Below are 17,777 nucleotides of genomic sequence, written 5' to 3'. Positions count from 1 at the left end.
CCATTGCTGTTCTATTCAGGAATTCTTCCCCTGTGCCAATATCTTCTAGCTTTTCCCCACTTTCTCCTCTATAAGTTTCAGTGTCTCTGGTTTTATGTGGAGTTCCTTAATCCACTTAGATTTGACCTTAGTACAAGGAGATAGTAATGGATCAATTCGCAATCTTCTACATGATAACTGCCAGTTGTGCCAGCACCATTTGTTGAAAATGCTGTGTTTTTTCCACTGGATGGTTTTAGCTCCCTTGTTGAAGATCAAGTGACCATAGGTGTGTGGGTTCATTTCTGGGTCTTCAAGTCTAAAAGTTTGGAATTTTTAAAAAGTCTTAGCTGTGAACTATTTCCTATATCTGGCATACAATAACAAACAGTAATATTTTCATTCTTACATGAGAATTCAAACATTTCACATCTATTTAACACATACGCATTGTATGCAAATAAATAAATAAAACGGAAGAGTGGGAATAGAAATCAAGACTATAACCCAAAACAACAGATATTAAATCTTGTAAATTAATATCCCAGTATCATATGGTGGTCTGATGTAATTCTTATTGACTTTAGAAATACTGTCATTGCAGCAACACCTGTATCTCACATAGGTGATCTCTTGGAATGACACCACTCATTACTTACATCATTCCTTAGCAGATATTCCATGTTCCTGTCCTGTCTAACTATGTTTAAGAACTCTGACACTACCACCCACTACCTGGTTATTAATGGTCACACTTAAGCAGTGCCAACATGAAAAATATCAAATAAGACAGAATTAAATACAAAATATACAGTTTAAAAGAAGAAAGAGAATCAAAAGCTTGATATTGCAGACAAGGTTTGGAATGGGACAGAGAAAGAGTTTAAGGATAGTCTTAATCTGCACTGGAATGTAGACCCTACCCATATAAGCTTCTAACTTTTATATGGAAAATGACTGAGAATTTACTCATCCTAGAAAGAAAGACAAACAAAATGCTATAAAACTGATTCAAGAAGCCCAGGTTCCTTACCAGACTAATTGACAAACAGGCAGTGCTAGGCAATGCGTAGCAAAAAAAGTCCCTAAATAAAGGACCTGAGAGACCACAGTGCTAAACTGTAGAAGTGAAACCCAGATGTGTTGGAGACCCTAAGATATTGAAGAAGCCAGAAACATGAGATGTCTGCCAAAGAAAGTTACACACTGGAAGTGAGACCTGCCTAATGAAAAATGTATGCTGCAATCAACAAAACTGAAAGGATAGAGCTATTGCAGCCCTTTGGCATTGGACATGGAGCTGCAGAATTTGACACTTGCCTGCTGGTTTTAATCTTGCTCTTGCCCAGCACCTCCTTACTATGCTCTCATAGCTCCAGTTTGAAATGGTATTGTATACTCTGTGCCATCATGGGTTAAAAGAACACAACTCACTTTTATTTTAAAGAGGGTTACAGTTACAGAATTCCCTTGAGTTTTAGAACAGTCTTTGGATGTGGGACATTTAAACATTGGTGAGTCTTTGAAAGACCACAGAGGCATTTGAAATTGTGAAAAAAACAAAAAAACAAAAACAAACAAACAAAAAAAAAACCTTTTGCATTGCAATACGGCCAAAGACCTATGGGGATCAGGCAGTAAAATATGGTAGTTTGCATGAGATGTCCCCCTTATTATTAGGCATTTGAATATCTGGTTCTCATTTGGTGTGCTGTTTAAGGTAATTTGGGAAGTGTGGCCTTACTGGAGGAAGTATGTTACTAGAGGATGGATTCAAGGTTTCAGTACCTAGGAGGCGCCCTTTTTCACTTTCTGAAACTTGCTTATGGCTTCAAATGCGCTCTTGGCTTGCTGCTTCAACTGCCATGTTTCTCCACTGTGGTATTAGTGGACTCTTATCCCTCTGGGACCACAGGCCCAAATAAATCTTTTCTTCTTATGTTACCTTTTGGTGGCATGGATATCTTTAAACACCTAGATGGCAGAAACTAGACTGAGTCAAAAGTCAATAATACAGGGGACAACAGTTGACTTTATTATCTATTAGCACCCCCATCAGACTTTGAAGGCTTATGTGTTTACAAGAGTTAGAACTTTGTACTGTATGTCATATAGTCTGATTCCATAATAACTTCTCAACTATCAAAATACAACATAACAGCCTCCTGCAATTTCTCACTTAACCCAGAACTACAACATTGAAGTAAAAATCTGTTCTACATGGTGGTTGTAAATTAATCATCCACATGAATTACAAGGTTCTCACCTGGGTAGTAAAATGTTCTTTCGTGGGATGTCTGTGATGATGTTTCCTTAAAGATTATCATTTGAACTAGTACAGTATAAACATGACCTTTCCTTTGTGGGTGTACATTTAGACTAGTATAGATAAATAAATAAATAAATAAATAAATAAATAAATAAATAAATAAATAGAAGGAGGGTAAAACTTCTCTATTATATTGTTTTCCTGTCTGTGCATATGTGAGCATGTCACAACATGCATGTAGAATTCATAGAAATGTCAAATTTGTTCTTCCACTACATAGAATTGATACAGGGTCATTACACATGACTTCAAGTGTGTTACCTGTTAGCCTTCAAGCTAGGCTCATTTATCTTACATCGTGAACTGTGATGTTCATCTATCAGTGACCTTGTAGAGTCTTCACATGTTAAGACTCAGGCTAGACTTGAAGCAAACAGGTTCTCATTTTGAGATTACCAGGTATGATGGTTTGAATGACAATTGCCACCATCAGATCATATATTAGTGTGCTTAGTCTCCAGTTTGTGAACTGTTTAGAAAGGGTTAGGAGATGTGGTCTCCTTGGAAGAGTTGGGTCACCTGGGGGTTGGAGGATTTGAAGTTTCAAAAACCCATACCAGGGACTCTCTTTCTCTCTACTCTCTTCTCTTCTTCTTCTTCTTCTTCTTCTTCTTCTTCTTCTTCTTCTTCTTCTTCTTCTTCTTCTTCTTCTTCTTCTTCTTCTTCTCTCTCTCTCTCTCTCTCTCTCTCTCTCTCTCTCTCTCTCTCTCTCTCTCTCTCTCTCTCTCTCTCTCTCTCTCTCTCTGCCAGCATATTTCAGATCAGATGTGAGCGTGCTTAGCAACTTCTACAACACCATGCCTGCTTACTTGCCACCATTCTCTTGCCATAATGATCATGACCAAAACCTCTAAAACTGTAACTAGACACCCTATTTAATGCTTTTGGCTGTAATTTGCCTTGGTCATGATGTCTCCTCACAGCTATAGAACAGTAACTAAGACACTGGACATGGATAGGAGCTAAACAATATCTTATACAGAATAAATATTTCTGTTCCTGCTTTAGGGGATTTTTAATATATGTAATAAAGAACTCTAACTTATTAAAAATATAGCAACCTTCAAGTATTTCAGGGTCTGTGTCCTCATGCAAGGGTTCCTTTTCAAATTCCTATTTTCCTGATTGTAACAAAAATTCCTCAGAAGTAACTTAATGATTAAAAGACTTATTTTATTAGATTTTCTTTTCACTGCTTTTCTCAATTTTGCACAACTTTCCCTTGAAAAATATGAGTATGATGCTAATTACTTTTGATAGTAATGGACAAGTTCAATCTTAAGGATCAATAGCAGTGATCCTTACAGTTCCTAGACAGAAACAAATCTATGGAAAAGAGAAAACACTATGTTCAATTTAATAAGAAGTTAATAAATAGTAATACTCAAGATGTATACAGACTTTTTTCTCCACAAACTGGTGAAAAGACCCTATTGCTGGAGACACCTGGATGTCTCATTGAACACAGAGAAGCCAAGATGCCTAAGTAGAGCCTTCACCTCTATGGACTAGTGTTCATGGAACTGGAAGTTACTTTGTGTGCAACCAGAGAAGAAAGGCAAACACTAACAGAGCTATCAACCCTTTGCTCTACAGAGGTGACCTGCCTACATGATACATTGATTCAATAGTGGCACTGCTGTGGGCTTAACCACCCACTATCTGGTTAGATTTAAGCCCAATGCCCCAGATGGAACCCACGACTGAGACTGCCCATGTGGCCAGAAGAGCTAGGACTAGATAGGCCATAGCTCTAGAGGAAAGCCAAATATTGTTTTTCTGCTAGACAATAGCAATGTGATGACTCCTAAAAACATTCTTCCATACTCAAAGACCAGTCTTGCTCAGCAATTATCGGGAAGTTTCCTCCTATAGCAGATGAGAACAAATACAGAAACCCACAAAAGGAAAACGTGCAGAGAGTAAAGGACCTCAGAACACTCTGTCTTTATGGGATGTCTCCAACAAACTCCCTTCCTCAGGACTCAGAGAACCCTATAGAAGAGGAAACAGAAAGATTACAAGAGCCACTGAGGATGGAAGACACTAAGGAGACAATGTCTGCAAGACACAGCAGGCTGACACACATATAAACTCACAGAGACTGTTGCAGCATGAACAGAGCTTGCACACAACCTAGCCAGACATGGTTCCAGCACTGAGAAGTGGACATGATCTCCCATCCCTAACCAAGAGGCTATCTCCCCTTGACAACCACTCACAAAAGAAAAACGAATCTTCTCCAATGGCATGTCATTGGGTATATGTACCACATCTAAGGGCAGAAACCATGCCTTGAAAAATGGTTTAATGGCCAACAATAAAGAAACTTAGTACAATTTTTGGACATATTTTACCTCAAGCCTTTTTTTTTTTACATCACTGGTATTTTCTTTAAATATGGTTTCCAAATTTATGTGTTTCATGTCTGTTTGTCTGTCTGTCTGTCTGTCTCTAGGTCTGTCTCTGTCTGTCTCTTTGTACCTTGAGCTGTTTCTTTATTTCACTATTGTTAGTTTTGAGAAACAATACCCAATGAAATGGAGAAGGAAATGATTATAAGCATATAACACTAAGTGTAAGTGACTTTAACGATTTGGCATCATATTTTTGGAGAGAGAGATACAATGAAAACAAGTTCTCATTCCAAAATATGGAAGTTTATCAAATGTCCCATAACATTATATAGGGAGGCTACCTCCTCCATGATAGAAAGTTTCAGCAGAGAGTAAATAGTAAACAATTCCCATACAGTTTTAAAGGAAAACATAACATATCTACATTTAAATTAAAAGGAAAGTTGAAGAATTAGAGAGGTAGCTCCAAGGTTAAAAGTTCTTCCAGTTCTTTCTGAAGACATTGGGGCAATTCACAGCACCAACATAATAGCTCACGGCCTTCAGCAACTCCACTTTCAGGAGACCCAATGCCCTTTCCTGGCCTCTGTGGGCAGGAGGCCTGGAATAGGCACACAGATATTAACACAGATATACAAACAGGCAAAATACCCATACACACAAAATACTTTTTAAAGAAACTACAATCAAGGTGCTCATAATATAATTTAAGGTTGATTTCTTCATTTTTGAAGAAGTTCAATGATGTTCACATTAACCAGTACATTCATTTGTTTCTATTAAACATTAGTTTATTAATCAAATCCTTGAAGGCTTGTTTTACTTGTTGATTTCTCAAGGTGTAAATAAAAGGGTTCAGCATGGGAGCAATTGAAGTATTGAGAACAGCCACCCCTTTGGTCAATGATGCTCTTTCATTTGCAGAAGGTTTGACATACATGAAAATGCAGCTGCCATAAGAGATGGAGATGACAATCATGTGAGAGGAACAGGTGGAGAAAGCCTTTTTCCTCTGACTGGCAGATGGGAACCTCAAAATGGTGTTGATGATGCAGATGTATGACAAGATCACTAGAGCTAGTGTGAACAGCAGAGTAATGGAGGCACAATAAAGGCCAAATGCCTCTAAAAGCCTTGTATCTGAGCAAGACAGTTGTAAAATGGGGAAGAAGTCACAGCAGAAGTGATCAATGGTATTGGAAGCACAAAAATCTAACTTGTGGATAAGCATGATTAAAGGGAAGATGCTCAGAAATCCTATCAGCCATGAGGTGAGGACAAGGAGAGTGCAGACTTTCTGATTCATGATGATAACATAGTGCAGTGGCTTACAGATGGCTACATAGCGATCGTAAGACATAGCAGTTAGAAGAAAGAACTCAGACACTCCCAGAGAAAGGAAGAAATATAATTGAGTCAAACAGTTGTTATAGGAAATAGTCTTGACTTCAGTAATTATTGAACCCAAAAATCTAGGGACAGAAACACTGGTGAATATAATTTCTAAGAAGGAAAAATTCTGGAGGAAAAAATACATTGGAGTCTTTAACTGAGAGTCTAGCAAGGTGAGAGTGATGATGGTTAGGTTTCCAGCGACACTTAATATGTAAGCAATGAATAAAAGGATAAAAATTACAACCTGAACTTCTGGTGTGTCTGATATGCCTGAGAGCAAAAACTCAGTAACCATAGAGTGGTTTCTCATACTGATTTATTGTTCATAGAATCTATTGATTAAAAAAGAAATCAAAGTGTAAACACAGTGTAAAAGGAACAAAACTTTAAATTCTGATATTGCTACATTCCATGAAGTTAATCAATGAAACATTTCCACTTTTCTAATCTCCTCTCATCCCTTTAAACAAAAACAATCTTGCTGAAGGGAAATATTTTTTTACATGGTGTTTAAAGTGCTCTTGAGCAATTATACACCCACAGTCTACATATGATCCTAATTTCTATGTGTAACATACTTTGAATTATATATTTATGTAACAATATTTTAATAGCATCTTCATTTTTAATTCAAAACAGTTTTTCAGGTTTGCCATATTGTATACTTTCAGAACTGAGTATATAACATTAAATTTCAACTTCAACACTATTTCCAAACTTCTATAGTATATTATTAGAAACTGAGCACCCAATCATATTTACTAAACCTAAGTGCTGTCATGCTTATTTTCAACATTAATATGTGTTTTTTTACATTGGCTAAGGAAGTAACTATGTTTGTGAACAAAAAAATCAAATTTTTCTTTTATTATAAAAACAATTTTTTGATTTGTAAGAATTAAAATATGGGTCACAGAAAATAATTAAATGCAGCCTTTAATTAAATGTTTTCTTTATTTACATTGCAAATTGTACCCCCTTTCCTCATTTCCCTTCCAAAAACCCTGCTCACTAACCCACACACTTCCCCTTCCCTAGCCTGACATTCCCCTACACTGGGGCATCAAGCCTTCACAAGACCAAGGGTCTCTCTTCTCATTAATGTCCCACAAGGCCATCCTCTGCTACAGATGCAATAGTTATTTCTATGCATTCTAAGACACTTGTATCATTTTAACATTTTTTCCTAAGTTTATTTGCTATTTTTCTTTAAACTTTCTTGAGGACAAAAGGAACTCACATGAAGAATTTTTTTCATCTCAAAGTATAATAATGGAACATTTGAAATGTCAATAAAATAAGAAATAAAAAAATTTAAAAAGTGTAATAGTGGCTTTCTTCTCAAAGAATTATCAGAATGAATAAGTATGTACTGGAATCACTTTCTTAAACCACAGAGCTCTACCCTGTAACCTACATAACTTCTATCAGCCCTGTTCTCTCCTGATATTTAACAGACAACACGGAGTCTGGGATGTAAATTAACAAAGTTTTTGTACCGCTTTCTGTGCTATGCAGCTCAGCAAGTGATAATAACTAAAGCTAATAATGAACTCTATTCACCTTTCTACTTGAGTCTTCCAAGTCTCCATGTTTTTCTCTTTAGTAATATACATTTTCTTTTCATCAATATGCCATCAAAACTGACAAATAACTGGTATGTGGTTTATATGACAGTTAAAATTTACTAAAATGTAAAATTAAGGGTACTAAATATATTTAATGATCAGTTCAGGGTTGTTGCATTTTTCAGATTAAAATAACCTTACGATGATGGATAAAAAGAATTTTCACAAATATGAAATATGCTGTTTGGTGTATATGGTAATATCATCAGGTATAAAACCCTACACAAGTCAGTCATGACTTAAATTCTGTAACTTAAAAGCATAGAAATAAACATATTCATACTATTCTTCAGAAGATCATTTTGTCATCCAGGCCACGCTAACCTCTTTTAATTATACAAAAACTTGACATAAAAAACATACATGGTGAATTGCTTGTAAGGATGCTAACAGCCTCACTTAGAAATGAAAATAAATGTACCTTTAATCTCTTTTATTGTCTCACAGAAACCAAGTGTACTATAAAGAAGCTAATGTCATCCTTGGAATTCTTTAAGAAAAACAAGCAACTGATACTGTTTTCAGACACTGAAAGATAACACATTTTGAAGGTCTCTGGATAAGATAAAATGGAAATCTGCACAAGCATAAATACAACTTTACCTTCTCTGCAAGTCTATGAATCCCTGACACACTCAAGTAAAGACAAGAAGGATGCAAGCAGAAGGTCAAGACATGTGCATAGTGATGCTGTGACCCATCTTTCTTCAAAACCAAGCAATATAGAGTAACAGAGAAAAATATGTATCAATCAACTTATAATAACCAACCTGGCATCCCTTTGGTCAAGCAATTTTCTTAATGAGTGCATGGACTCAGTCAATGCTCAGAAGATAATTTATTCTCAAATCATTTGGGATTAGTTAAACCCAGGACTAAAACACCCTACAATGATCTCCTCTTTGACAGTCTTACTGATATTTTACTAACTATTAAATTTTGCCAGAGCACGGCAGAATAGCGAACAAAAATAATCATTACATTGATACATTCAAGTCTTGCAAGACTAAAACACAAAATAACAAATATTAAATCAGAAATAAATATTAAGACAGAAATAAATACAAAACATACAGTTTAAAAAAGAAAGAAAGAACAAAGAGGCTTGATATTGTAGACGAGGCTGGAGATGAGACAGAGAAAGAGTTAAGTACAGGTTTGATCTCTATTGGAATAAAGATCTCACCCATCTAAGCTTCCAACTTGTATAAGGAAAATAACTGAGAATTTACTGATCCTAGAAAGAAAGAAAAATGAAAATGCTGTAAATGTGATTCAAGAAGCCCAGGCTCCCTACCAGGATACCTGCCAAATAGGGAGCCATAGGTCCAGGCAATGTGTATCAAGGAAGACTCTATGAAAAGGACCTGAGAGATCGCTGGGTAAAACTGTGGAAGTGAAACCCAGATTGCATTGAGACCCTAAGATGTTGGAGAAGCCAGAAGCATGAGATATCTGCTAAAGAAAGCTACACACTGGAAGTAAGACTTGCCTAACAGAAAATGTATGTTGCAATCAACAAAACTGAAAGGGGAGAGCTATTGTACCCTTTGATATTGGACATGGAGCTGCAGAATTTGACACTTGCCTGCTGGGTTTTGATCCTGCTCTTGTCCAGTTTTTCCTGTGTCATCATAGGTTAAAAGAACACAACTAGCTTTTATTTTACATGGGGTTACAGTTACAGAATTCCCTTGAGTTTTAGAACAGCCTTTGGATGTGGGACATTTAAACATTGGTGAAACTTTGAAAGAACACAGAGACTTTTGAAATTGTGCTAAAAACCGTTTGCATTGCAATATGTCCAAAAGCCTATGGGGGGTCAGGCAGTAGAATATGGTAGATTACATGAGATGCCCCCCTTATTATTAGGCACTTGAATATTTGGTTCTCATTTGGTGTGCTGTTTAAGGTAATTTGGGAAGTGTGGCCTTACTGGAGGAAGTATATTACTAGAGGATGGATTCAAGGTTTCAGTACCTAGGAGGCGCCCTTTTTCACTTTCTGAAACTTGCTTATGGCTTCAAATGTGCTCTCGGCTTGCTGCTTCAACTGCCATGTTTCGTTGCTGTGGTATTGATAGACTCCTAACTCTCTGGGACCTTACGCCCAAATAAATCTTTCCCAAATAAATCATCATCCCTATAGCTGATCTAAAAGCTACCTAACAGATTCAAAGTCTACTAAACCTGTAAGAATTCAGGAAAGTGTCCCCAAGGGTCATCTCCGTTATTGGCCTTATTGCTGGAGACACCTGCATATCTCATTGAACACAGAGAAGCCAAGCTAATGTCTTAAGTAGAGCCTTTCACCCCTGTGGACTACTGTTCATGGAACTGGAAGTTACTTTGTGTGTATCCAGAGAAGAAAAGTAAACACTAACCAAGCTATAAACCCTTTGCTCTACAATGGTGGCCTGCCTACATGATACTCTGATGGAGTAGGCTTAACCATTTGCTGTCTGATTAAATTCAAGCCTAATACCACAAGATGGAACCCACTACTGACACTGCCCACGTGGCCAAAAGAGCTAGGACTAGATAGGCCATAGTCCTAGAGGAAAGCCAAATATTATTTTTCTGCTAGACAATAGCAATGTGATGACTCCTAACAACATTCTGCTATATCCTGTTGCGTGTCATTTTAAAGACACACTTTCTCCATTTAGGCTCTGGGACTAGCAGCCACCCATCTTTTGCATACAATACCCAAAGACCAGTCTTGCTCAGCCGTCATCAGGAAGCTTCCTCCTACAGTAGATGAGAACAAATACAGAAATCCACAACTGGACAATGGGCAGAGAGTAAGAGACCTTCAAATGCTCAATCTTTAATGGCATGTCTCCAGAAAACTCCTTTCCTCAGGGCTCAGGGAACCCTGCAGAAAAGGAAAGAGAAAGATTACAAGAGCCACTGAGGATGGAAGACACTAAGGACACAATGTCTTCAAGACACAGCAGGCTGACACACATATAAACTCACAGAAACTGTGGCAGCAAGAACAGAGCCTGCACATAGCCTAGCCAGATAGGATTCTGGCACTGAGAAGAGAAGTGGACATGGTCTCCATCCCTAACCAAGAGGCTATCTCCCCTTGACAACCACTCACAAAGGAAAAAGGAATCTACTCCAATGGCATGTCATTGGGTATATGTACCACACCTAAGAGCAGGAACCACAGCCTGCAGTAAATAAATGGCCAACAAAAAAGGAACTCAATGAGATTTTTGGAGATATTTTATCTCAAAGCTTTTTGTGGAACTTTTTTTTAACATAACTAATATTTAAATATGGTTTCCAATTTTGTGTGTTTAGTGGTGTGTGTGTCTCTCTCTGTCTGTCTGTGTCTGTCTGTCTTTGTATCTTGAACTATTCCTTTATTTTCTTATTGTTAGTTTTGTTCTGTTCTGGTTGGATGATTGGTTGGTTGGTTGGTTGGTTGGTTGGTTGGTTGGTTGGTTGGTTGGTTTGATGATCTGTTTGTTTTCTAAACAGAGAGAGAAAGAATGCCTGAAGTTATATAGGCAGGGAAGTAAGAGAATCTTAGAGGAGATGGGGACCATGATAAGAATATGTTGTAAGAAAAAAATATTGTCATTAAAATATAAATAAATAAGAATATGAACTTTATTAAGGAAACAAAGAATAAAAGCACTAATAGGCATTTAAAGGGGATTTCTGGTGTTGAATTTTCTTAGTCTTAATTTCCTTAATCTTCAAGTCTTTTTTTTTTTTTGGTTTTTCGAGACAGGGTTTCTCTGTGTAGCCCTGGTTGTCCTGGTACTCACTTTGTAGACCAGGCTGGCCTCGAACTCAGAAATCCACCTGCCTTTGCCTCCCGAGTGCTGGGATTAAAGGTAAGTCTTTTAATAGAATAGTAATTTCAATAGATTTTCTGAAAATTCAGTGGCATTATATAAATAATTATTCATCATGGAAGTGTTGCATACAGGTTCAAAAAAATAGCTATAGCAATTTTGTGATTTTTCCAACAAATTAAATTAATTCTTAACTTGGGGAAGGATGTTCACAGTAGCTGTAATTTATAAAAGGTACTATTTATTCTAATTACTGTAAATTTAATCCTTAACATCATTTGGCTTTCAAAATTTTTATTATTATTCATAAAGCAGGCATTATGTATCAGAGATTTTATGTACTAAGCACTAATTCATGTAGCTATCAAATGTCAAATATCTTAGTTCTGCTATGAAAATGTGTATCATCTATACACACTGTCTTTTATACCCTGCGTTTAAGTAAACACAGAGTAATTAAACAGAGTAATTTCTACCTTTTAATCAGTAGGAAATTAATTTTTATATGCTAAAACAAAATATACAATTCAATGTAATTCTAGTATATCATTTCACAATATAGTTTGAGGTAATTAACTTAGCTGGATGAAAGTTGAGCTATTCATTTTAAAATATAACTTTCAAATAAGAATTCAAATGGAGTCATAGATGAACCATGTAACTCCTAGAAGACATTAATTGTTAAATGAAAAATTACCCTACAAGGCATCAGATCTCTCTCTCTCTCTCTCTCAGTGTGTGTGTGTGTGTGTGTGTGTGTGTGTGTGTTTTATTGGCAATGTTCCGAAAACTACACAAGCTATTACCATTTCCCTTGGTCATCCAACATAATACATGGTAAGAACTCCAGTTCTGAGGACACCTCATGCCTTGACTGCAGGCACTGCAGGAAATAGAGAAAACAAACTCAAGACACTCAGAGAATTTTCTTCTGGCTACAAGTTTTCATTGTGCTGAAAAGTTCCATATAGTCTGCTAGGAAGCAAACTCATCAATGACCTTACCTAGTGCTACACACTGCATGCTGTGATACTGTGTGCTTGACAAAAATGTGTCCACTTGTGCAATAGCAGCAAGACTGTTTGAGATAAGTAACCAGTTTATGAATGGATTAGAGACCTGTTTCACAGAACAGAATTATATATTTTTGCTGTAAAACTGGATAAAAGCCTATAGATACGAAGGTCATAAGTCCAAGTTGTTTTAAATAGCATACTGTCAAATACCTTCCAAATCAGTAGTTTCTCAACCTTCCTAATGCTGTGACCCTTTAATACAGTGGCTCGCACTCATAAGAATATTTTTATTACTTCATAACTGTAATTTTGCCACTGTTATGAACCATAATGTAAATTTCTGTACTTTCCAGTGGTCTTAGGTAACCCCTGTGAAAGGATCATTTGATCCCCAAATGACCCACACTTTGAGAACCTCTATTCTAAACGTGAATGTTTATACCAATAGAACTAAGGTCTTCTCAGTCTTTGTCAGAAGGGCTTCTTTTGCAAGTAGTGACAGTCAGTGGAGGGGTGCAGAACTGGCCAAAGTGCACAGGGTGACTGGGTGCTCAGTCAGAAATGGTCATCTATTTTCTTCACCATTTAGCAAGGCTCACAGAACACCAAGAAAGAAGAGATGGAAAAGCATGAAGAAGTAAGTGGGTGGGTGGGTGAAGGAGCACCCTCATAGAGGCAGGGGGAGGGGGAATGGGATATGGCAGTTCTCGAGGGGAGACCTGGAGAGGGGATAACATTTAAAATGTAAATAGAGAAAATATCCAATAAAATAAAATAAGAATGTAAGAACCAGAAAATGGGAGACATATTATGAATACCATCTGCTGGATATGACACTCATGGGGTTACAGGAGCTGGGGTGACCTGCACAAGGTCTATACAAGATAAAGCCAATCAAAATTCCAGCACAGAGAAGGTAGATGATCTGCAGACCCTGACCCTTACTGAGGATCTATTGGCATTTTATTTTTGGTAGAAGAGAGAAATTCATTGTTTTATGAGGATGTAGACAGTGGTAAGTTCCCCATGCACCAGAAGGCAGCCTCACATCGGTGAACATACGGGGATCACTAAGTGACTTATGAACAAACAAACAAAACATGGGAGAATGAGGTAAGGTTAGAAGGAGGTAATTAAAAAGGAGAAGCTGGGGGTAGATATAATTCATTGTAAACACATGTGAAATCTAAAAACATGAAAAAAATAAGTTAAGCTGTTACTTAATTAATCACAGCTGAAATCAGAATCTTCTATTGTCTTCTGTATGTTTAATGCATGGATAAATATTACCTCCAATTTCCATACAATTTTATAGCATCCAAAATGGCTACAATAGAGATAGTATAAGCTTATGACTATGACTTAAATGATTTTGTATCTTAGTCTTCCCATTTTATAGAAAGTAATTGTATTAATTTGGCTGAAGAGATGAAAAAAACAAAACTTTTAAAAGGAAGAAAATAAGACAGAAGGCATTTAAAATTATTTGGCATGTTTTTACATATGTTCCATGTAGCATGAGATGCTTAATATATGATCTTTTCTCTGCCACCAGCCCAAGGGACTAATTTATTTTAATAAATCTGCAGTTTACTTGGCATGGGAGATGCTCAGTGGTTAGGAGTGCTTGCTTTACATTCACAAAGAGCAGAGTCTGGATATCAGTAGCCACATAAAGTATGAGCACAGCCCCATGCTTGCCTATAACCCAAGAACTGAAAGTGACAGAAAAAAGTGGAATCAGTTGGGCTTGTTAATGGCAATCCTAGCTGAACTGCAAGTTCATTGAGAGAGTCTGCCTCAAAGGAACAAGGCAAGAGGGTAGACAGAGACCCCAATAGTGTACTCTGGCCTCCATACACACAGGCATGTACATTCACACATATGTACATGTGTGAATATAACACAAGCAGATAACACCAAATGTAAGCAAATTTTACCATTAGCATCAGATGTTTGCACACAGAAATACAATGAAAACAGGTTCTTATTCCAGAATATGGATATCTATCAAATGTTCCATGATATTTTACAGTGATCCTATCTCCTCAATGATGGAATGTTTCAACACAGAGTAAATAGTAAATCATACCCACACAGTTTTAAAAGAAAACATAACACGGTTACTTTCAAATCACAAAGAAAGTTCAGGGATTAGAGAGGGGGCTCTAAGGTTAAAAGTTCTTCCAGATCTTTCTGAGGAAACTGGCGCAATTCACAGCACCAACATAATGGCTTCCAGTCATCAGTAACTCCACTTCCAGGAGACCCAATGCCCTTTTCTAGCCTCTGTGGGTACAATACTTGCAATAAGTACACAGAAATGTACACAGATATACAAGCAGATAAAATACCCATAAACATAAAATACTTTTTTAAGAAGCTAAAACCAAGGTGCTCATAATATAATTAAAGTTTGATTCCTGCTTTTTTTAATTTAGAACATCTATTTCATACAATTTATACTTACATTCATGTATAAAATATGTACATATAAATCTATTATATATTACTACAAGATAAGCATTGTATAATATATAACATAATTACATATTATATATAATCATATCATGCATACTTATAAGGCTATTCTTCAATTTCTTAAAATATTGATGTATGAATTAACTTTTGGGTTAGTTCTGAATGTAACACTTGATTAGAAATATTAAAACCTTTCTTACTTAAGAGCAAAAACCTCAATTGAAATAAAGACCACAGATAGGAAATACAAAGTGTATTTGTCATGGTTCTCTAGAGCAGTGGGTTTTCACCCTAATGATTCCTCCATTTTTGAAGGGGCACAATGGCATTCATTTGTTTCTATTAAACATTAGTTTATTAATCAAATCCTTGAAGGCTTGTTTTACTTGTTGATTTCTCAAGGTGTAAATAAAAGGGTTCAGCATGGGAGCAATTGAAGTATTGAGAAGAGCCACCCCTTTGGTCAGTGATGCTCTTTCATTTGCAGAAGGTTTGACATACATGAAAATGCAGCTGCCATAAGAGATGGAGATGACAATCATGTGAGAGGAACAGGTGGAGAAAGCCTTTTTCCTCTGACTGGCAGATGGGAACCTCAGAATGGTGTTGATGATGCAGATGTATGACAAGATCACTAGAGCCAGTGTGAACAGCAGAGTAATAAATGCAAAATAAAAGCCGATTGTCTCTAAAAACCATGTATCTGAGCAGGAGAGCTGTAAGATGGGGAAGTAGTCACAGCAGAAATGATCAATGACATTTGAAGCACAAAAATCTAACTTGAGAAACAGCATGAGCAATGGAAAGATGGTCAGAAACCCTCCCAGCCATGAGGTGAGGACAAGAAGGGTGCAGACTTTCTGATTCATGATGAGGGTGTAGTGCAGAGGCTTGCAGATGGCAACATAGCGATCATAAGACATGGCAGTTAGAAGAAAGAACTCAGACACTCCCATAGAGATGAAGAAAAATAACTGAGCCAAACAGTTGTTATAGGAAATAGTCTTAACTTTAGTAATTATTGACTCCAAAAATCTAGGGATTGAAACACTGGTGAATATAATTTCTAAGAAGGAGAAATTCCGGAGGAAGAAATACATAGGAGTCTTTAACTGAGAGTCTAGCAAGGTGAGAGTGATGATGGTTAGGTTTCCAGTGACACTTAATATGTAAGCAATGAATAAAAAGATAAAAATCACAAACTGAAGTTCTGGTGTGTCTGATATGCCCAAGAGCAGAAACTCGGTGATCACAGAGTGGTTTTTCATGCTGATTTATTGTCCAAAAATCTATTGATTAAAAATTCAAATGAAAGTTTAGTTGAAGAGAATGAAAGTTTAAATATTGATATTATAATATCCAGTGAAGTGAAACAATATCTGCTAATTGTTATTAAATAGAAATCATTTTGTTAAGTGGAAAAATATTTGTAAGGGGATGTATAAAGCCCCTTCAACAATTATACAGAAAATTCTACATACAGTCATAATTTCTATATGTGTAGGGTACCTTTGAACTATAGATTTGTGTAACAATATTTTAATAGTATCTTCACTTTCAATATGAAACAAGTTTTCTGATTTCACGTGTTATATGCTTTTTAAACTGAATATATAACATTTTATTTCAATTCTAATACTATTTTAAAACTTCTATAGTTTATTGGTAGTAACCCAAACATATTTACTAAACCTAAATGCTGTCATGGTTATTTTCAACCTTAATATGTGTTGTTTTTATATTTGTTTGTTATGAGCCTAGCCTTTAATGGATGAGCCATCTCTTCAGCCAGTATGTGTTGTTCTTAAATGGCTAAGGAAATAAAAGTGTTTGCAAATACAAAAATTGAGACTAGATTTTCTTTTATTATAAAAACAAATAAAACTGGGTGATTGTGCCACAAGTGTTTAATCCCAGCACTCAGGAGGCAGAAAGATGCCAATCTCTACAAGTACCAGGCTGGTCTGGCCTATAGAACTAGTTCTAGGACAGCCAGGCTTACACAAAGAGACTCTGTCTCGAAACAGTAAAACAAGCAAAAATACAAAACCAAAAACAAATACATTTTGATTTGTGACAATTAAGACATGGGCCAGGGAAAATAATTAAACAGAGCCAGGAATCAATAGCTATTTTCTATGAATTCAGAGACACGTATTATTTTAACCTTTTTTTAACTAAGTTTATTTGTGATTTGATATCTAAACTTTCTTGAGAACATAAGGAACTCATACATTTTTGTTTACCTCAAAGTCTAATAGTGCCATCCTTCTCAAAGAATTATCAGAATAAATAAAATTATCTATATAATTTACTTTCTCAATCCACAAAGCTCTACACTGTAAGCAATATGACTTCTGTCAGTCCTGTTCTCTCCTGATTTTTAACAGACAACACAGAGTCTGTGGTGTGAGGTATCAACGTTGTACTAGTTTCTGTGTTGTGCAGTAGAGCAAGTCATAACTACCAAAGCTGATAATGGACATTGTTTACCTTTCTACTTTAGTCTTCTGAGTGTCCATGTTTTTTTCTCTTTTTTAATATACATCTTTTCCATCAATATGTCATCAAAACCAACAGAAAACTGTTACATGGTTTACACAATAGTTAAATTTTTACTAAAATGTAAAATTAATGAAAATATTTAATTAATAATTTGAAAATCCTTTCTTTTTCCAGTAAATTAAACCTTTCAATGATGGATAGAGATGCATTTGTTCACACATATGAAACATGCTGTTTGGTATATATGGTAATATCACTCAGATATAAAAC

At 36.2% G+C, this 17,777-nt stretch overlaps 2 protein-coding genes across 2 annotated transcripts; both read right to left on the bottom strand.

Annotated features, from left to right (window-relative positions):
* Positions 1–5,431: 5,431 nt before the first annotated feature.
* On the bottom strand, positions 5,432–6,370 carry LOC110302911 (olfactory receptor 6C3-like). Its single transcript, XM_021173717.2, has one exon. The coding sequence runs from the start codon at positions 6,368–6,370 to the stop codon at positions 5,432–5,434; it is 939 nt and encodes a 312-aa protein (XP_021029376.2).
* Positions 6,371–15,331: 8,961 nt separating this feature from the next.
* Positions 15,332–16,270, bottom strand: LOC110302912 (olfactory receptor 6C3-like). The gene has a single exon (XM_021173718.2). It carries the CDS (start codon positions 16,268–16,270, stop codon positions 15,332–15,334), a length of 939 nt encoding a protein of 312 aa, XP_021029377.2.
* Positions 16,271–17,777: the final 1,507 nt, after the last annotated feature.

This window comes from Mus caroli, unplaced genomic scaffold, assembly GCF_978045245.1.
Source record: "Mus caroli unplaced genomic scaffold, Mus_caroli_1 scaffold_9, whole genome shotgun sequence".
NCBI lineage: Eukaryota > Metazoa > Chordata > Mammalia > Rodentia > Muridae > Mus > Mus caroli.
Note: the sequence above shows the minus strand (reverse complement) of the source record. Positions and strands in the feature narration are given on the sequence as shown.